Source organism: Polychytrium aggregatum (assembly GCF_025602895.1).
Source record: "Polychytrium aggregatum strain JEL109 chromosome Unknown BJ171scaffold_27, whole genome shotgun sequence".
NCBI classification, from domain to species: Eukaryota; Fungi; Chytridiomycota; class Chytridiomycetes; order Polychytriales; genus Polychytrium; species Polychytrium aggregatum.
Window position 1 is genome coordinate 381,420 of NW_026516229.1, and position 20,111 is coordinate 401,530.

A 20,111-nucleotide genomic window follows, 5' to 3' on the forward strand; every position below is an offset into this window, starting at 1 on the left:
GATCCGGCCTGGCCGTGCCTTCAGAACGGCCCAGAGATACAGCCCGTCGCCTTGTGCTCGGCGTGGAATGTGCAAGCTTGATCGTCCTCAGCCCGTGTGGCTTCGCAATCTTTCGGCACTCGATTCTCAGCTGCCCTGCCCGAGTCAAGTCGGATCCGGTTGCTTACTCAGTAGAGATTGGGGCATCCACTGCAGCGCCAGAGTCTTCGATCAGCCCGCTCATCTCCTCCACAAAGGACAGCCGGATAGCCTTCAGAAGGCTCCGGAGCTCCGTCTCAGGCAGTTTGGCATGTCTCTTGATCTGCTGAAGGCGTCGAAAGCACTGCCGGGACGCATGCGTGAGCCACATACGACTCAAAGCATTCCATCACAGCCACACAGGGCCTATGCCCCAGAGGCGAATGCTACTACCCCACCCGGCCTGATGGGCACCCTGGCTTGCCAGGTAGTGCTGTTCCCAGTACTCTCGCCCGCGCATCCATCAGATCTACTGCCACCTGCCCGTACAAGACAGCCCAGCCACAGAACAGCATCCCGCTGGCGAACGCTTACCGCCTCTTCGAGTCGACGGATGCGGTGCTCAAGAGCCCCTGGATGCCGTTGCTGCCGAAGCTTCAGGTCCTGTTCGAGCTGCACCGAGCTGTCAGCAGCCGCCTGAGATGCCGTATGTGCCGTTGTCCGTGCTGCCGCTGCGTCTGGAACACTCGCCTGCTCTGAGATCTCGAGGCTGGATTTGATGACGTCGTGCGGAAGCCCCGCCACGGCTGCGAGCTGGATTCCGTAGTGTGGCTGATCGGCTACGCCGCTTTCGACCGAGTAGAGATACCGAATGCTGCGGCTCTGAGACCCACAGACACCCTGGTCGCCCTGCTATGCAGATCGTAAGCGCTCAGAGCCATGCGGCATGAATCGTGCGGCAGTGCATCCGATTCCCACCTTGTCGTCAACTGAAACTCGCATTCGGAGATTCACAACGTTTGGATACAGCTTCAGGACATTCGCCAAGTCCCAGAAGTGCGTCGAAAAGAACACAAACGCCTGAAGAGGCAGGCCCAACAGAAGCACAGTCAGCGGCGCGTTGAGCCTGTTCCGCATCAAGTGCTGCATCAAATGCGCTTGGAGGCCATCATCGAAAGCTCTCGGCGCCCAAGCATGCCTGCCATCCCGACTTGCCTTGGTCGAGCGGATCAGCTCCTCACATATTGCAAACGACAGCGCCAGTCCGTCTGTCGTCGACGTCCCTGGATGTTGTTGTCGTCGAAACCCTTGTCAGAGCGACGATCGCAGAAACGGCGCACACAATCGATCCCATTCCGAGCAATATATCTCCGAGTGTCTCGACCGGGCTCTCGCCAGCGGTTATCGGATGTGTTCGTTGTCACAACCCCCAACTCACCTCGTCCAAGCTCATCGATAAACACCATGCTCTCGATGGTCAGATGTTCCAATATGAAGGCGCATTCGCGCATTTCCATCATGAACGACGAGGCGTTGGCCTTGGGGGGGGGGCAGCATGCGAGCACAATCCAGATCCATGTTTGAGCTCGATCGACGGCTCAAGCACACGGCCACACAATATCATTCAGCGAGGCAGGGTTCGTTTGACAACTCACTGTCACGCTTTGGTCGCTGCCGAGGCGAGAGAACATGCGGTCTGTCAAGCGCACAGACGCAAATGTGGCCGGGACATGCATCCCAACGTGCGCCATGATGGTGATGAGGGCAATTTGGCGCATGTACGTTGACTTTCCGGACTGGATCGAGGATGGAACGATAGGCAGCACGTATCAATTATGTTGCAGGTATCGGGCAATCTCGTGAGCCCACACGTGTCCGGCACCAGCACATAGTCAGAGCTGTCCTCAGATACAACGGCTTGCTTTCGGACTTGTGCTTTCCACAGGCTTGGCTCGACTGAGTGCAGCCTATACCATGTTGGGACCAGTAATGATCTGGACACTACAGCTCGGGCTTGCGTAAGCGTCGTTTGCCACAAACGGCCTCCGGGGCTCCATCTCTCGGACGGGATGTCGCGCGCTCTGAAGAGCAAGTGTGTCGCTGAACTCGGGGCGGCCTGTGACGAAAGTTTGATCTCTTAGAGGCCTCCTGCTGCCTCAGTCTCAGCAACCCGTCGGCACCAAGGCACATACAGCATCGGCGTGCGGTGCGATAGTGCGCAAACGAAAGCAGCATGTCCAGCATCGCCAGCGCCTCGGAGAGTTGATACAGCCATCCGACAGACTGCCGGGCGGCCTCCATTAGACTCTCGATGATGCTGGATGGGAGTTGGTCGACACGGAGATGGTGAGCCGCCTGCGCCACACTCTCTCCAGCCAGGAACCCCTTGGCTGTCACAAAGCCGTTTGCAAGTAGTACCTCGCAAGGACACACCTGTCGGACATCAAATAGACCTCCGCCAAGGCTTCGCGGATGCGTTCGTTGAGACTCTTGAGGCTGAGCGTGGTGAATGTGATGGTATTGCGCTTGGTGCTTGTGCCGATGAACTCGGCCGGCCACTCGGCGCCGGCAGCCAGTTTCTTCTTGGAGATTGCCAATGCAAAGCCAAGCTTCGGGGTGAAGGTCTCGGAAATGTTCATTCGATAGGTGTCTATGGAGCCAGACTCCTTAGTTGTGCAAACCCAATGGTCGATTCCTGCCGACGATAGCAGTCCCATCAGCCATGGGTAACCCGACGGACCCACCTCGATAGCCGTTGACAAGTGCGTACACGTCGTCAATGGCCTCCTTGTACGTCTGTCTGGCTGTGAGAGTGGCAGCCGGTGAGTCACAGCGTATCTGGCCCTGAGACCCGCCGCCGGACCTGGCCGTACCAACATCAAGCAGCCCGCTGAATCCAGGCTTGACAGCATAGCAGCGCTGTTGTTGGAGCGTCAGAGGAGATCTTTGATAGGTAACATCGTCGTCGATGGTCTGACCTAGTCGGCTTTGCATGGCCTCGAGAGCCGGATCCGCAAAGATCTGGCAGGCCGATCGGCGAGTAAGTCTCGCTGTCGATCCACGCCCTGCTTGATATGCCGCACCTCAAATAATGTGTCCAGCAACATGTTTTTGCCCCTGAGAGGGGGTTCAGTAGATATAGGCCCTCGAAGCCCAGAAACGATATCAAGAACATGCTTGAGTTTCAGCAGAGTGTTGATGGACTGCTCGCAGCGATGGGCTGCCGCTCGCTTGGGAATCCTGATGAGCTGAAAGCACGCTCCAACAGCGGCAGTTAGTAGAGTTTATCGACCGAATATGCTGAAGACTCCATACGCACCGAGGACACCACCGAGTCCAAGTCGACGATTTGTTTTAGATCTGAAGCGGGTTGCATTGTTACTCAGCCGCAGAAACTCGACAACGACACACCAGGACCGGCTGCATCACAATCCACCACGACTCTCTGCCGCATCTGAGCTCTTACGCTTCCTCAGGGCAACGCATCGACTCTAGTGAGCCAGACGCGATCGTGGTGGGTGAAATAGGGGCCTTAGTATCAAGGCGCCGAGACTGCCACTGATCAAAATCGACCGGCTAACCTCGGACTGGACGAGTGCTGTCGAATGCAACGCAACAGTGAGACCGAGTTGCGGCATCGGTTGGACATGCAGGGTAGTATTGGTGCATGGACCGGGTGCGCTCCATGCACTACAGACCTTCAACAGCATCGAGTCGCATATTCAGAGTGCTTGGATCTGATGGATGGAGTGTGAGTGGTCGCAACGAGGCCTCGAACGCAGCTACCAAGACAGAGACCTGCATTACCTTTCAAAGGCTGCAGAAGATTCAGACGCAGAAGTCGAGCTGTCGGAGCAGGGACCCAGAGTCAGCTCAGTCCAGATCGAACGACTTGGTCATGCAATCCCCCACCTCCCATCGGCGTCTGTGTCTTGTCGAGGACGCCAAGCAGCGTCATGTTGTGTCGGGGACCAAGGAGACTGCGGCACAGCTCTAGGTTTTTGGCAGTGACGTGGTCTTTTCGAGTAACCTGGGTCAGAATCAATGCTACTGATGTCGCCGATGCTGCCAAGCCCTGGCGTGCACAGTACCGATCATCATCATGCCGTCTGCGATTGCCGGGGCAGCAAACAGGAGAATGTGTCAGCGGGGACATTGTATCCGCTTGGAGTGGGATTGATGTGAGCAGCTTCAGGCTCACCAACGAGCTGGTACTGAAACTTGAGGCATCCGTTGGCAAACGAGACGGAGTGGACTGACTCGAGATAGTGGAACAGGGCGCTAACAGCGGCCAGACAAAAGTACCTATTCGACAGCGAGGGCCCAGTAAGTGAGTCAGCTGCGTGGAGACAGGGGACAGCAGACAGCAGACAGCAGACAGCAGACAGCAGACAGCAGACAGCAGACAGCAGACAGCAGACAGCAGACAGCAGACAGCAGACAGCAGACAGCAGGAAACTCACTTGGATTCCAGCCCCAGCATGATCTTGGAGAGATCGTCTTGATAAGTGTGCCGCTTGATGCAGCTGAGTCCTGTGGTTTCAAACAGTGAGTCGCCGAGCAAGCAGTGTGGGTCGCCAAGCAGGCAGCCAGCCGCACCGTTGGAATCGGAAAACTCTCTGCGACCGACAGTGACAACCGAGATGCTGGGCCAGGTTTCCGATATCTTGTCATGTAGCACGGTCTTGGTCGAGGTTGGCGAGTATGCTGCGACAACCACCTGCAAACCAAAGCGATACCAGCGGCATGCAGACGTGACTCAGTGAGCAGCACTCATGCATGCTAGCTGTGCGCATGGACACCGCGAGTGAGTGTGAACATACCTCGCACGGGTCCATCAGATGCACCTGATGAAGCATCCGCCCGTATGACTGTGTATCTGAGAGCTAGACAGCGATGGGGTCAGAGCCTGATGCGGATTGAGGGACGGTGCCGGAGCCTTACTCGTGCTGGCAACAGGGATGGCTGCTTGCCTGCGAAAGAGTGACTGTCGATGAGAGCTGGTCAAAGAATGCCCAGCCAACATCGGACTGGCAGCCACGGCCCTCAGCGATGGCCATGACGGCGCTGCCATCGGAGCGATGAGAGGCGAGCGTGGGCTCAGGCTCCTGCCCGCGGTCGGAATGTCCAGAGGCCCCCTGGGAATCCATGTCGGCGATGATCTTTGGTGCAGCAACGGCGAGGAATGGGGGTGCAGAGCGCCTTGTTTGGCTGCTGCATCGCCACATATTGCCGCACACCGCCACGCACCGCCACGTGCTTGCAGCCCTTGCCCTCGTGCCCTGGCTGGCTTGCTTCTCGCTCCGGACCACCATCGACCGCAGGACAATCACCGGCGCTGTCGCCATCACCACCATCACCATCGTCGCCACTGGCCCTGCCCGCTGGCCCTGTCCACGGCACCATCTGCACGCCTCTCCGTCCTGCCGACGTCGCCTCGGATAGAGCGCATAGAATTAGACGCTTGTCCAGCTTCCGCACTCTTCCCGGCTTGCCGCATTCTCTTGCCCCTGCTCGGATTCTGCCTCCCCTCGCCCGTTGGTTTGGCCCGGCCCCGCTCAGCGCAGAATGGCATCGACACCCAAGAAAGCTGCCTCCAGCTTGATCAACGAGGACCAGTTTATCCATAACCTGGCCTCGTACATACGCACGAACCACAAGGACTTCCTGGGCGACGAGTCTGCCTCGCCTCAGCCTGCTCCCGCATCTCCCACCAGCACCAGCACCAAGCCAGGCCTCAGCCGCCACAAGTCCAATGCCTCGGCATCATCGGCGGCTTTGATGCGCCAGAACTCACTCAAGACCCTCGGCACCTCGCTTGCGGTGACGTCGGTCAACATCCTGACTTCGTACGGCGTGCCCACCATCTTTGGCTCCAAACCGAAAGATCACAGCCATCCACCCGCAACCTCAGCCGCTCTGCCAGAGGGCTATTCTCCCGATCCCTTCCCTCCCATCGGCACCGGCATTTCCTCTGCAATTACGCCACTTGCGTTCGCCCTCGATCCGTACCATCTGTCTACCATCGTCCGTCGCTTCGGTGCTTCCAAGCGGGTCCTTGACTACACCGCATCCAAAAGTGCCGCCGATTCTGGACCGACCGGCAGCGTCGACGCCGCCAGCAGTACCAACAACAGCAGCCAGCAGCCAGCCGACCGTGCCGAGGCTGGTGCTCTTCCAACAACCCTGATCGATGCATCCAAATCAGTCCAGGATCAGCCTTCCACAGCCCCCAAGAAGGATGGTCTGGCAGGTAGGTGCCATTCGCCGCTGCTGGAGATCGAGGCCTCTGAAGACAATCTGCGGTCGCTCCGCAGATTGTCTTGGGCTAACCGATATCGACTGTTGGGTCTTGCGCCTCTCGGGGCGAGGATTGCGTCCGTTGGACTGCAAACGTTTACCAGCACTCCGGCTTCATCGACTCTGCCCGTCGTCCGCGCCATCAGCTTGCCCTCGCATCCGGCTGCGCTGACCAGTCTGTCCGCTGTTGCTCATGTCCAGGTCCGACAATGTCCCGGTCGGCATCCAACGGGTCACGCGAGACGTCCAGAAAGAAGACCCCTCTGACGCCCGGGCAGGTCGAGGACGATTTGCTGTTCCTGTTCTGCTTCTTTGAGAAGCTTCGGACCCTGAAGCTCGCCAACGTTGCCCAGAAGCGCATCGCCGGGGTTGACTATGGGCAGCCTCCGGCCCTGGGCCTGGGGGCTTTCTCGAACCTCACGGGAGTCGAGCTCTACAAAGTCTCGCCGGCTCTGATTGTCGAGTGGGGCTGTCTTAGACCCAAGCTGCAGCACCTTGTGTGCGAGGGCAGCATCGAGGTGAGTCCTGCAGGCAGCCGCTGCTGGCTCTTCCAGTCGCGCTGTGGTCGCTGCTCGCTCTGGCGTTGTGATGGGGCCATTCGACCATCCTGGATCGCAGCCGGCCGACTGCCAATCGCGTGGCATCGGGCAACAATAAGCAGCACTTGGAAATTGCTTTGAAGTGATTGTGATCCTCCGGGCACCGAACTTTTGGACAGCCCCGCAATGGCTTTTTGAGCGGTTCAGCACGGCTGGCTCGCTGTCGCATTGTCACTCACGCTGTCACTCACATTGCCACTCACATTGTCACTCACCACCGCCCCGACCAACTTTCCTTCGTCTCCCCAGAGCACCGATAGCCTCGTGGTCGCCTTGCAGGAAGCTGCGACGACGCTAACAGCCCCGATTCCCGACGAGTCACTCAAGACGGAGCATGTCGATCCCGCACTCTTGCCCGCCTTGACGCATCTCAGCCTTGCAAAATGCTCGCTGCCATCTTTCTCGCCCGTCCTGGCCGACCACATCCCTGCTGCGAGCCACATCGACCTTAGCGAAAACTACCTTGAGGCTCTGCCACTTGCCTTGGCGCCGCTCACGCATCTCCAGGCGCTTTCCCTGAACTCCAACATCATCGCCTCGTTTCCCGACAGCTTCGCCTCCAAGCTCACCGCACAGGGCGCATTCAGGAACTTGCAAATCCTCCTGCTCCGATCGAACTGCCTGGAAAGGCTTTCGGGGTTGGAGGCCTTCCAGGACAACCTGCGTGTCTTGGACTTGCGAGACAATCGCATCTGGGATGTGTACGAGCTGACCCGCGTTGGCAAGATGCGAAGGCTGGTTGACCTGCGGGTCGACGGCAACCCGCTGACAAAGACGGTATGTGTAGCCCAGGATTGCTCTGCACGATTCACTGCGACGGATAGACCCGGATCCGCAAAGTGTATCCTGTCCGGAGCCTGGCTGTGCACTGGATTATAGCCAGCAACAATGCTTGGCTGAGGCGGCCAGCAGCACTGCAGCTGCTTTAAAACCCACTGCCGCGGGAAATCGGGGTGCAGCGCCCGACCGAGTGCCTTCTGCGGCGATAGACTCTGGGCTTACCTGCTCGACCCTGCGTATCCAGGACCGGTACCGCGTGAACATCTTCACGTACTTTGACAGCCGTGCGCTCAACGTTGTGCTTGACGGAACGCTGCCCACCTCTGCCGAGCGCAAGCTGATCCAATCCAATCAAGCCGTCGTCGTTCGGGAATCTGTTGCCGTGGATGAAATCAACAGCAACCACAGCGATGCTGCGTCGGCGGCCCAGACCGCCAATACCAATGTCACAGATGGCGAGTCCCAGCCCCAGTCCCAGCCCCGGTTCACAGATGTTGCCAGCGCTACCCTGCTTGCCAAGCGCAAACTCAAGGGCCGGCTCAAGAACAAGGCGACAGCATCTGCGACCGCATCTGCGACTGGCTCGGCTGGACATCTTGAATCGGGTGCAGTTGACGGTCCCGAGACATCTGAAAAGCCTTCGAGAGGCACGTTTTCAGATGCCTCGTCGGACGCTCCCACAGAGGGCGGAAAGACCACCGACGAGACTTCCGAGCCCCGCTCTGTCGGGAACACCGAGCCTCACGACTTATTGGTCAGTCATCGGAAACGGGCCGCCGGCCGCAAGCCCACCCGAGCCGACTCGCTGCCGCTCCCGCGCCGCCAGAGTGTCGACAGCACTGCTACCTCGCCAACCGGCCTGCTTCCGACTATCTCTTTGTTTGCTCATCCTGGGCAGTTTGAGCCACTTCCGCCTGTCATCGAGCCCTCTGTCAGCCAGGGTGCGACTCACGATGCCCTCTCGATCACCCAAGTCACGCCGGCAACTTCTCTCAGGGCAACTCCTGTTTCGAGCTTCGACGACAAGCACGTCTGGAAGCAGACCCTCGAGAAACTGGCCCTTCCAGCCAAGGATCTGCTCGATCCGGTTCCTTCTGAAGCGTCAAACCTATCGACGTCTCCACAGAGTCATTTCGACTCGCTTGTTGGAAGCCCACAGTCCCACCATTCCTTAGTGCAAGGTGCACGTCATACCCGACAACCGAGCGCCGCCTCCCACACCAGCGACGCAGCAGCCGCCTCGGTTGACAAGTCGGCACCGGACACGGCAGTCTCGCAGTCTCCACCGCTCATTACCCCTCGAACATCGCAGGGGCTCAAGGCCGTTGGTCACTATCGTCGGCTCTACAGTTTGAATGAATCCACGGACTCTGAGCATATCGTCATTGGCCAGAACGTTGCCAATGCCGCCGGTGCCGATAACCATTCGAGATCTCCACAGCGACAGGGGTCCGCGTTCCACCATGCAACGGCAGCGCCTGATCCAGAGGTCGAGACTGGCAAGTCGCTGAGCGAACTCAAGATCACAATCAAGCCGCCGGCCTTCAAATCCTTCACCGTCAGCCTGCGCAACCCTGTGCTCCCCAGACGCAGCGATCTGACGGCGTTGTTGTCAGCGCAGCGACAAGAGAGTCTCCCCTCCGACACCGCTCGACCTCAGGCGGAATATCCGGCAGCAGATGCACACGAAACCCGCAGCACCTCGACACCCACAATCGTGCTGGCTCGGCCACTGAGCAATCGACTGGTGTACACACCCTCGGGGACCGTTAAAGGCAGCAGTGCCGGCTCGCGCATGTACTCAGTCTTTGGCGACCGCGTCCGCTCGACCACGTCTGTGGCCGGCCGCCTGTCGTCGCATCTCGGGACGGTCAAGAGCGCCGACCGCAACAGCAGCGACTCTGCAGCACTGCGCTCCTCGTCGGCATCCATTTACCAGCAGAGCTGGTCGCACGCATCCACAATTCCCTTCCTCAAGATGACCAACGCCTTGCATCTGTACCTCAAGATGCACGTTTTCAGTGCGCCCGGTGAGCGCCATCTGGCCTGGATTCCGCTCTCGTACATCCCCCAGCTGCCGCCCTTCATCAGCTCGAATCCTGCGCTGCTTGGCGGTGGTGCGGGAGGCGACAGCTCGGTTGCGGGCCAGAGCAACGCCTCAGGACAGGCATCTCCCAATCTCAGTGCCGCTGCGCCCTCGGCTTCGGCCAACACCAAGCCAAGAACCGGCGGCTGGCTTTCGTTCATGACGACCTCGGGCGCTGGCGGAGCGCCCAGCAACCGCAGCGCCACCGATATCAGCCCCAAGGTAATGAATGCCCTCATGACCATCAAGCCTTCAGAACGCCCGTGCTATCTCCTGTTGTCGGATGCGCATCTGTACATCTTTTCGCCGCTCGCCGCGTTCCCCTATCAGCCCGAGGATGCCAGCGATCCGTACGCTCAGCATCTCAAGAGGCAGAGCGAGCAGACCAATTACGACGATCCTTCCAAGTATCTCAATTTGATCTACAAGATCCCCTTTTCGTCGCTTGGCCGCCTCGATGTCGGACCTAACCGCCAGTACATAACGGTGCACTTTCTCTACGCCGACTCCAAGGTGGGAACGGCCCTGCCTGCAAGTGGCTCGACTGCGATCAGCGCCAATCCTACAGGCGCTGTTGCCAGCACCCCGTCGACAGCCATCGCGGCAGCTGCTGCATCGACTGCAGCCATAGGCGTTGCCGGCGTTGCAGGTGTCGCAGGCGTCGCCGGTGCCACTCTTGGGCTCTCAGCGAACCTTGTGTCGACCTCAGGCCCAAGCGTTCCGCAGCCCCAGCACCATGGACAGACTCCATTCACATCGCTTGTCCTCGTCACGCGCGACAAGGCCCTCACCAGCCAGATCCTGGACAACCTCATGCCGATCCTCTATGAAAGCGAGGGCACGGTCGCGGACCGAGTCAAGGGCCCGGACGGGCGAATCCGTATCCTGAACCAGGATATCGAGTGGGCCGTCAAAGGCTACCTCGAGCGAGTGTTTTTCCGGCGAGGCGAGAAGGAGATGGATCTCGATCGAATCGGCGCAATGCAGTATGCCGAGGACACCGAGCCTGGAGAGAGTCCTTCGAGCGGCAGCACGGGCACGCCCAACGCAAGTCTGCCCAAGCCCACCGATGACTCGCCCAGAGCCAAGACCCCGGACGGCCTGCCACGATCCAAGACTCCGAGCGAATCGCCCGCATATCAAGCTCCGGCTACCGATATCGCCAAGAAGCCTACGAGCTGGACACAGACCAAACTCATTCTCGACGACGAGCTCGATGCCGTTGTCAACGAAGCGGTCGAGTCCCTCAGCAAGGTCAGCTTTGATTTTGTCCGTCTCTATCAGCTTGTGGGCTATGCCGAGCTCAAGTTCCGGGATCCAGCAGTTGCATCTGCCGGAGCCAAGGCCACGACGCCTCGGCTTGAGTCGCTGTCGCTGCTGGGTACACAGGAGTACATCTACCTGGTCCGAGAGCGACTGGACGCCTGGCCTCCCCTCGTGTTCCCTCCTGAGATCACCTCGGCGCCCGGCGGAGCCGTGAATGCCGCCATCGAGGACCTCAGCCCCGAGCTCAAGCACTCCAAGGGATGGGTTGTCGACATTGTCGGACACATCCACTCGGTCTACACGGCAGCTCGGGTCAGCAACATTGTCAAGGTCGAGCGATGGAGAAGCTGGCGCTGGACCGGTCGCGAGACCGTCCAGCAAGTCGGGGCAACGGGCAGCGACGCCGGCATGGTTCTAATGAACGGCGGCATCGGGTCGCTCGAATGGAACACGATCACCGCCAAGGCGGCCGAGACCCAAGTGAAGAGATTGCCTCTGGGGCGCAGCAAACTCCAGGGCACACAGAACTATCTCTTGATCGAAGGCAACGCTGCCGGCTGGGGCTGGTGGGTGCGCATTACTTTTGCGCTGCCTCTGGCGGGCTCGAACTCGGGCGGCAGCAAGCGGTTTTGGTGGGATCTGTTCTTCTCGACGCTCAATTCGGCAAACGAGTTCCTGGCGTTTGTGGCCAACCTGCGGGGATCCAAGCCGGACTGCGAGCCCGAAACCCTGCCGGTGCTTGATGCTGAGACCACAGCCCAAGCCGCGGACGACCGCGACCACGATGATACCTCTTTCCCCGCCAACACAGATGCCGAGACCGACGGCGCTGCATCAGGAAGCCCCGAGAGCCAGCCTCGATTCGATCCGCGGCCATCGTGGGAACTAGATCTGCGCCCCGACGGCGTTGCTTTTGTTATTGGCGATGACGCCTGAGTTTTGGCAGTCGATATTGCGCGCAGTGCTGTGTCCCGGGGCTACCGCCGAGTGTCAGTTTCAGTTTCCCGTTTCCGCCACCGTTTCCGTTGCACTCTTTGTCTGTATCGCATATCCCTCTGCGCTTCCGATTCCATGTCTCTCCGCGGTCGATCGCTTTACTCAGTATCTGCTTGTTTCTTGTTTCTTTCTTCTTTCTCGCTTTGTTCTACCCGCGCGCATCACAACGTCAAGAAATGGACCGGGACACCCGGACAGAGTTTCCACAGTGGCCTTCTTTGGATCCCGAACGCGCATGTGTGCATGTATTCAGGACGCAAACAGCGTGAACACTGGCCCGAGCCGCCAGACGCCATCCTTTCGCTTGGTGGATGCTACAAGATCGGATCGTATCCGTTCCAGGAGATGGTGCTTCCAGGCCACTTTGTTCGGATGCAGTGCTCAAGCGGCGGCACGAGATCGCCTTCCAGGGAGCGCCGCGGAGCCGTCGCCGTCGGCGGACTGTTTAGCGAGACGGTAAGCACAATCTCCTGGTCCTGGTTGGCCAAGCCGTCGTAGTAAGTCAGATCAAAGACCTTCAGCGCCGGCGGCCCACCCGTGCTTGACGGCGATGTCTTGATGAGGAGCCCGCGATCTGTTGAGAACAGCACGGTGAAGTGCGACTCGGAGGAGACTACAAAGATAGGGTAGATGGGGTGCTTGAGATACTCGCCGACCTGTGGCCGCAACGGAAATCAGGGTCAGTCGAGCTGCGCCCACATGCATTCGCCGGGCAGTCGCTTGGATCTGGACCCATGAGGGACGCACATCATGAATGCGATGCCACCGACCTTGATGGAGCCGTAGTGTTCAAACAGAGTGAGGAAGCCGAACTGGCACGGTCGCTTGATGCCCTTGAGGATCTTGTATTCGTCGAGGTTGTAGTCGCCGTCGAATACGTTCGAGGTCGCTTGTCCAAGCAGGATCAAGTTGACCATTTCCTGGTGGCAGCAGGTCATGTCAGCCAATGCCCGCACAGCCTCGCAGCCAACCAGGCAGGGCAGGGCAGAGACTCGGACTCAGGGCAGAAGATACTCACCTGCGTGCAGTATCCGTGCTTGCCAATGAGACGGGACTCTCGCTCATCCATGTCTTCGTCTCGGATGGTCTCAACACCGCGGCTGAGAATCACAGAATAGAGGAGCTGGATGATGCCGTGCTGGCCAGGATCGTTGACTGTGAACTGGAAAGTGCCGCCATATCGGTAAGCAAGCAGATCCATTTCCAGCCTCGAGCCCTGAGTCGCTCGAATGAGTCGCCTGAGAAGCCCTCCGCCCTGCTGGCCAGTCACACTCACGCTGCCAATGCTTTCGGTGATGAATTCACGCAGAGTGTTGAGGTCGGAGAACTCGTGGAGCTCGAGGTTCTCGGTGATGCCGTCGGGCAGATATCGATCAGAGCCGATGGCGGTGTTGGTTGCAGCAAGCCCCAGCCGTGCGTTTGGTTTGTAGAGAGCGACAACCGCTCTCCGGTGGCGAAGACCTCCGGCCTGCCACAGGATCTCAGTGATGCCCTCGATCAAGGCCGTCCGGCAGTTGACAAATGTGGGGCGAAGTCGCCCGGACCTGCGAATAAATAGTCAGAGAGTTGGGATTCTGGTACCTCTGCGAATGCACGTTCAGGAGGAAGGCCGCTGAATGTGACCCTGTGGGAACAGGCGTTCCAGAGGCGACAGGATGTGTCGGCATTGTACCTACCGGGTCGCCGAGCCGTGCTCCGAGAACATGAGGTGCTTGAGCACCAGTGCCTGGACTGCGGCGAGCAGCCCGCATGGACCGCCCTGAGAAGCGAGTATTAGCGACTGCCGGCCCGCTCCAGACAGGCAGACCGATATGCCGCCGACGCCCGTCGATTGGTTGGCTCCTTCTCATGGGCGACTCACCTTGGACTGAACTAATCCATACGCCAGATCCGCCACCGACGTGTTGAAGACAAAGCCTTTGCCCTTCCACTCCTCTGTGAAGGTTGCGCGGCCTTTCTCTCCTGGAAAGACCAGGCACCGCAGAGCGAGGGCCCGCTGCGTCGTGATGAGCTTGCCGCGAGCGCCGACGCTGGTAGAGAAGCCGGCCAGGAAGCTGCCGGCGTTTCCGTCTTCTTCCGCCGTGAGATCCAGCTCGACGAGGTCGTCCAGAACCCGCACGTCCCCTTTGCTTTGGACACCCTTCGTGCTGCGATCCGAAAACGCCCTGGGACCTTCTGACTTTGGCGTGTCGGAGGAGTCTTCGTTTGACGACAGCCTGACGTGCGAGCGGCCCTGCTTTGACGGCAGAGGCGGGGTGCCCAAGCTGCTGCCGATGGTCTGTGCTTTGGCGCTGGCGGCGACCTTGGCCCTTGGGCCGGCTTCTCGAGTATTGGACTCCTTTTTGGGGGCGACCATGCGTGGATTCTGGTTGTCGAAGGTGCCGAGCAAGTCGATGTTCTTGATAGTGCGAGAATCGATGCGGTCGCGTTCGTCGGTAGTGGTGGTGGCGGTGCCTTGGAGAGACTTTAGCAGAGTCTCACTCGCCGTGGGGGGCCTGCGACTGGCTACGCTCTGCTTCTCGATGGGCGAATTGGAGGGCTCCGATATCGTAAAGGCCACGGACGGCTTCCGCTGGGCGTACTTTTCGTCGGCCTCGGTCTCGGAGGCAAACTCGTGCTTGGAGAGGCGGGTGCGTAAATAATTGACGATGATGTCGATGAAGGATTTGAAGGGAGATTCTGAAGGAGATGCCGATGGCGCACCACCCGAGCGGGTTTGACACGGAGCAGGCCGATGAGCCCAACGAAAGCATGGATATGCAGAAAGAGAGCGTGAGCATTATGCCATTTGATAGACTGCCATACTACCAGCGCGAGACATCCTCTCTGGCTGCCAGGGGCCTGGGAATCGGTGGGTGCGGCTGCACTCGGCTTGCTCACCAGACTGAATGTTCTGCTTGACGAGCTTGACGATGCCGAGATTCTTCACAAGCTCAGAGCGACTGGACACGAGATGTTCCTTCTGCACAGCACCGTTCGTTCCCGCGAGCACGTCCGCAGCACCCATCGGGATCGGGAGAAGTGAGAAGGAGCGAATGATGGACGGAGCACCGAAACAAATTCACGGAACTGGATTGCTCTAATCCTCACCTGTCCTTCGTCCACGACGAGTACATCCAAAGTGCGCTTGTATCCTTTTGAAGCCAGATATTCCCGAACCAGTGCCGAGCCCAAGACCTCGGTCCATTCGTATGAGCTCAAGTCCCTCTTGGGGCCGCTTCCAGTTTGCCGTGGCGGAGCCGTTTCAGGACGGGCTAAGGTCGACGTTCGAGATGGAGCAAAAGCCGAGCTGGCGCTCTTGGCCCGCGACGCCGGGGGTGCGGTTGCTGGTCGATGGGCGTCGTTCGACATTGCGGAGCGGGTCTTGCGAGATTGACGTCGAGTCGAGGACGGAGAGCGCATCATTGTGCATCAAAAGAGACGGGCTCGAAGCGCCGGATCGGGTACAGATGATAGGGCAGCGTATTGTGCGGGAGGGTGGAAAGCCCAGGGATTCGCCGGCCTCGGAGCTCCCAACAAAATGGCGGTCAGTGCAGAGCCCCAAAGGAAGCGGGCCCACTCTTCGCCCTGCCGTCATATGGGCCCAGCCAACGGCACAAGCTCTCTACAAGCGCCCCGAGGGTCTGCTTGGGATCTCGGTGATGTCATCGCCGAGGTATGTGATAGGCATCGGCAGCGAGGAGGGCAAGACAGCAATAGATCGGGGGCATGGTGCAGCGGGATTGGCCTCGCCAGAGCATTGAAAATCCAATGGGACGCATCGTCTCTCTCAAGCAAAGCACGCCGTAGCTGGAACCATATCATGCACTTGGCCGAATGGGTTGGATCATGTTCTCAGATATCTGGCTCACATCGTCCCATCGGCCATGTCCATCGCAACAGCGCCAGGGTCACGCGTTCAGCAAGCCAAGGGTCGCAGTGCCAGCTCCTGTTCTTCAACCCAATCCAATCCGCCCAACCTGTCCAGCCCGTTCAGCCCGTCCAGCACACCGCCCACGCCCGTCCCATGAGTTCTGGAAAGAAGCTGATCAATCTCCCTGCAAAGGTATGCGGCGGGCTGATCGCGGGAGAGCTGTTATTCCGGCTGGTCATGCTGCTTCCGCGCTCGCACAGGTCGTCGATGAGTCCCTGGCTGGGCTGGTCGCAGGAAACCCTGGTCTTGTTCTGGATGCAGAGAACAGAGGTATGTTGCCGTGTATGCAGCGATGCCTCTTGCGAGCACTCGGGCAGCGTCGGGCCCGTCAAATGGACATCTAACATGGCATGCGGCGTTGTCTGCACTCGCTCCGATGCAGTCGTTCGCCTCAAGAAGAAGCGGAACCAAGTGGCCCTCATCTCTGGTGGCGGGAGCGGACACGAGCCTGCTCATGCTGGATTCGTCGGCGACGGAGTGCTTTCGGCAGCCGTCTGTGGCGACGTCTTTGCCTCGCCGAGCGCCAAGCAAGTCCTGGCCGCAATCGAGGGCAGCAACAACGGCAGTGGGGCCCTTTTGATCGTGAAGAATTACACAGGTGAGGGCATGCAATCCCTGGGCACCTTAATGTGCTTTCCGCTGTCTTGCGCATGCCGCATGGGTCTATCCTAACAAGAGCTGCCTGGTCTGCACCGTCTCCATCGGCGAACGCCTTCACCCCGATATACCAGGCGACCGCCTCCAGTTTGGCAAAGCCGGCGAACGGGCCAAGCAAAGGGGTATCGATGTCGAGCTTGTCGTTGTTGCAGACGACTGCGCGATCCCAAGAAGCATGCTTGGTGCAGGCCGGCGAGGTCTCAGCGGCACTCTCTTTGGTGAGCAACCGATGTTTTGATAGCCGGATGCTGTGGCATGCGATTTGGGCAGGCGAGAGTGCTCGTCCTGCGACTGACTTGCCACCGTTGCCGGGCCAGTGCACAAGATTGCTGGGGCTGCGGCCTACACCGGGTAAGCTGATGCATGCACTCAAGCGCCCCTGACGAGAGCGACAGCGCTCCCGTGCTGCATCAGATAACGGCCGAATGAATAGCCGTTTGACTCGTTTGACTCGTTTGACTCGATATCCTCATTGACTCGTTTGATCCACCATTGGCCCCATTTGTCATCAGTCTCTCTCTCAAAGAAGTCGGGTCCGTCGCCCGAGCTGTTTCGGCCAACGTCGGCACTGTGGGCGTGGCCCTGACGCCCTGCAGCATTCCGGGCAAAAGCCCCACCTTTTCGATCCTGCCCGACAATATGGAGCTTGGACTTGGTCAGTACACCATACAGGACATGCTACTGCATCCAAGGCAGCTGCATATCATCAGCCCTGCTTTACTGGACCTTGAAGAGCTGGAGAGCGATTGGCTGAATGATCGTGAAGCGCTTCCCTCACACTTTCGGCCGCTCGAACATCACCAGGAATCCACGGCGAATCGGGCTTGCAGAGCGTGCCTCTGGCATCGGCCAAAGAAGTTGCCCGAGCTTGTCTTGACATGGTCCTATCCCAGGACAGCAATCGACAGTATCTCCACGTTCCCGAGCAAGGACAAGTTGCCCTGCTGGTCAACAATCTCGGAGGGACAACGAACCTGGAGGTATGCAGGAATGGAACAGGCCGAGCACAGGATCTCCGCCAGCACTGCAGACCGCTCATTCTTCCTCAAATGGCTTCAGCTTGGCATCTTGGTCAACGAGGCTCTCCAATATCTGGGTAAGCCGGAATGACAGACGATATGGAATCGCTGTGGAGCACGGATCTATCTTGTCACTGACGATGCGCGGGGCAATTCCCACAGCCTCCAAGTCCATCCGCGTTGCCAGGGTTTACAGCGGCGCTATGATGACAAGTCTGGAGATGTGCGGTGTATCGTTTTCGATCCTCAACATCCCACCAGAGCATGTAAAAACGTGGATGGAGTACCTGGACTTGCCTGTGAGCTGTTCGGGCTGGCCACGGATCGTGTGTGATGAGCATGGTCGATTCGATCTCCAAAATCCTGTGTTGGCGAGCCATTTGGCTGTCCACGCAGCCAAGGGCGTCCCCACCAAGCCCTTCGACCCGGTTCAGAGCATCGAAGGTATGGCTTGGCATGCACTCCAGCGTCAGTTCTTGGCGCTGTGCTCCTCCGGCAAGGCATTGGCTGCCGAGTCGCCTGACTGGTTGCGAATCATTGAACAGAATCGTTCCCACACTCTTTGCCCACAGGTGTGCTCTTTGCAAAGGCCGTAGCTGCCGCATGTCATGTCCTCATCGAAGCTGAGCCCAAGCTCACGAGCTATGACCAGATCGCAGGTGACGGAGACTGCGGCCTGAGCTTCCGCAAAGGCGCCGAAGCCATACTGGCGCAACTGCACCATTCGCAGGAGCCGCCTCAGGTTAGCTCCTCCATTCCCTTTGACCGCCCTGGTGATGCTCTGGCTCAGCTGAGCTATGTGATCGAAGACCAAATGGGTGGCAGCTCTGGCGCCCTGCTCTGGTGAGTATCGGGCAGGAATGTGCTGTCCACACGAACGCCCATCCATACAGCAGTCGATATTTCCATCGCCATGCCAATTCCTACGTCAATTCGTACGTCAATTCGCCCACGACCGACTAACGGTTGCGTATTACTCCGTCTGCAGTATTTTCCTTGATACAGCCTCAAACTGGTTCCTCAACTCAGCGAGCGACAACGACAGCAGCCGCCTTCTCTGGCCACGCGCAGTCAAGGTAACCAGTCGCCTCAGCACACTGGATGCTCGGATCTTCCCCGGCTCCTCCGTAACTGCCCCGCTTATTCCCTCTGCCCGATTCGGCTGTACAGGAGGGTGTCGACGCAATCCGACTCTATGGAGGTGCCTCGGTTGGTGATCGCACTTTGGTCGATGCCCTCGTTCCCCTCTCGCAGAGTTTGCTTGATACAGTCGCACACGCAAGCATTCGTGAAAGCCTCGACGAGGCCGAGGCAGCAACTGTCCGCGGTGCCGATAGCACTGCCGCGATGGGGGCCCGCAAAGGCCGAAGCAGCTACATCAACACCGAGCGACTCAAGGGCACGCCCGATCCTGGCGCCGAAGCCATCAAGTTGATGGTCCAAGCCATCGTCCGCTCCTTGAAGGACAACCTCGACGACTGAGCGGACGGCCGATCACTCAGTGGAGCTACCACAGCAGAGGACATGTACACTTTATTCAGAAAAAAAACGGGACAATATAGCCGTTTCCATGAACAGGTAGTATGTGATGTGCTTGCGTCAAGCAAAGCCATAAGTAATACAATCAAATCACTTTGGCAGCCTCCGAGTGAAGACCGCCGGTCGCTCTCCGATCTCCACAATCGACCTGCATACTGTGATCATGTTGCGCGCCGCATTGACGTCGCGATTCCACACTGTCCGGCAGCTGGGATTCTTGCAGCTCCTGACAAAGTGGGAATTCGCAACACTGGGCGCATCGAGTCCTTCCAACCGAACTGGCTCCAGGCACTTGGAGCACACCTGCGAGGTGTTGAACTCGTTCGTCGAGACTACCTTGACGCTTCCATGATGGTGATTGGGACGGCGTCGGTGGTGCTCGAATTGCTCAAAGTACCGAGCAAACCGCTGCCTCCGAGGGCTGGATGCATAGCCCTTGCCTTGTCGCCATGACGCATTGCCAAAGGCGATCACCACATCGGTCCGTATCGGGGCGTGCTTCAGGACCGACTTACACATCCTGTCGACGGCCACTTGGCGCCTCTTGTGGCCCGTGAATCGATGGTGACGGGCCTTCTTGCCAAGGTGGAAGTCGAGCTGCACTCGCAGCTCCGGTCGCAGGACATGGGTGAGATGGACCTTGAAGGCCTCCGAGGACGACACCTTGGGCGAGGGAGTGGTCGACATCCAGGTCTCGATGCTGAGTCGATACTTCATGATATTGTGCCACTTGGTGTTGGACGTATGGCCACACATGTGCTGGTAGTGGCCATTGGAGAACGAGACCACCTCGTCTTGGTGGCCCGGTGCTTGGATGACCGCCGTGAAGATGGAGCCGACTCCAGGATCGATGCCAATCCAAGTGGTACGGTTGGGGTCTGGGTCGCCGATGTGGGCCTGGATGCGCTGCTCGGCAGTCGGAGGAGGCTCGGAGGTCTCGGTGCGATCGGTTCGACGCACAAACTTGACGAGACCGATGGTGCATCCAATGCCATCGG

The 20,111-nt window shown here is 58.9% G+C and overlaps 4 protein-coding genes across 4 annotated transcripts; 2 read left to right on the forward strand and 2 right to left on the reverse strand.

Annotated features, from left to right (window-relative positions):
• Window positions 1-163: 163 nt before the first annotated feature.
• Window positions 164-5,108, reverse strand: BJ171DRAFT_625413 (muts domain V-domain-containing protein; the record flags this gene model as incomplete). The annotated part of the gene is made up of 21 exons (XM_053115506.1): window positions 164-301; window positions 553-867; window positions 937-1,115; window positions 1,397-1,496; window positions 1,614-1,754; window positions 1,932-2,074; window positions 2,151-2,275; window positions 2,392-2,608; window positions 2,703-2,762; window positions 2,832-2,979; window positions 3,132-3,206; window positions 3,540-3,556; window positions 3,657-3,695; window positions 3,766-3,804; window positions 3,871-3,975; window positions 4,050-4,067; window positions 4,160-4,263; window positions 4,422-4,491; window positions 4,558-4,678; window positions 4,782-4,844; window positions 4,983-5,108. The coding sequence occupies 21 exons, from the start codon at window positions 5,106-5,108 to the stop codon at window positions 164-166; spliced, it is 2,343 nt and encodes a 780-aa protein (XP_052965117.1).
• Window positions 5,109-5,526: 418 nt separating this feature from the next.
• On the forward strand, window positions 5,527-11,925 carry BJ171DRAFT_583520 (uncharacterized protein; the record flags this gene model as incomplete). Its single annotated transcript, XM_053114251.1, has 4 exons — window positions 5,527-6,211; window positions 6,460-6,776; window positions 7,107-7,634; window positions 7,882-11,925. The coding sequence occupies 4 exons, from the start codon at window positions 5,527-5,529 to the stop codon at window positions 11,923-11,925; spliced, it is 5,574 nt and encodes a 1,857-aa protein (XP_052965118.1).
• A 187-nt stretch (window positions 11,926-12,112) lies between these two features.
• BJ171DRAFT_158465 (uncharacterized protein) lies at window positions 12,113-15,474 on the reverse strand. The gene is made up of 8 exons (XM_053105862.1): window positions 15,076-15,474; window positions 14,866-14,947; window positions 13,847-14,664; window positions 13,662-13,744; window positions 13,262-13,529; window positions 13,004-13,147; window positions 12,756-12,905; window positions 12,113-12,641 (listed from the first exon to the last, which is right to left on the reverse strand). Exons 1-8 carry the CDS (start codon window positions 15,388-15,390, stop codon window positions 12,300-12,302), a joined length of 2,202 nt encoding a protein of 733 aa, XP_052965119.1. The 5' UTR covers window positions 15,391-15,474; the 3' UTR covers window positions 12,113-12,299.
• Window positions 15,475-15,591: 117 nt separating this feature from the next.
• BJ171DRAFT_511615 (Dak1 domain-containing protein) lies at window positions 15,592-19,204 on the forward strand. Its single transcript, XM_053111605.1, has 13 exons — window positions 15,592-15,640; window positions 15,868-16,030; window positions 16,099-16,168; window positions 16,281-16,496; window positions 16,630-16,773; window positions 16,873-16,906; window positions 17,068-17,210; window positions 17,360-17,535; window positions 17,615-17,651; window positions 17,737-18,018; window positions 18,147-18,417; window positions 18,563-18,650; window positions 18,745-19,204. The coding sequence occupies exons 1-13, from the start codon at window positions 15,627-15,629 to the stop codon at window positions 19,054-19,056; spliced, it is 1,950 nt and encodes a 649-aa protein (XP_052965120.1). The 5' UTR covers window positions 15,592-15,626; the 3' UTR covers window positions 19,057-19,204.
• The last annotated feature ends 907 nt before the right edge of the window (window positions 19,205-20,111 follow it).

Bases quoted from the DNA above. Each gene is read 5' to 3' on its own strand.
- BJ171DRAFT_158465 (XM_053105862.1), bottom strand. From the start codon at position 15,390: ATGATGCGCTCTCCGTCCTCGACTCGACGTCAATCTCGCAAGACCCGC. The intron at 14,948-15,075 runs GTGAGGATTAGA...GGTGCTGTGCAG, and splicing joins TCGTCGTGGACGAAGGACAG to AAGGAACATCTCGTGTCCAG. The intron at 12,906-13,003 runs GTGAGTATCTTC...TGCTGCCACCAG, and splicing joins AGCACGGATACTGCACGCAG to GAAATGGTCAACTTGATCCT.
- BJ171DRAFT_511615 (XM_053111605.1), top strand. The intron at 16,169-16,280 runs GTATGTTGCCGT...GCTCCGATGCAG, and splicing joins TCTGGATGCAGAGAACAGAG to TCGTTCGCCTCAAGAAGAAG. The intron at 17,536-17,614 runs GTATGCAGGAAT...AAATGGCTTCAG, and splicing joins GAGGGACAACGAACCTGGAG to CTTGGCATCTTGGTCAACGA.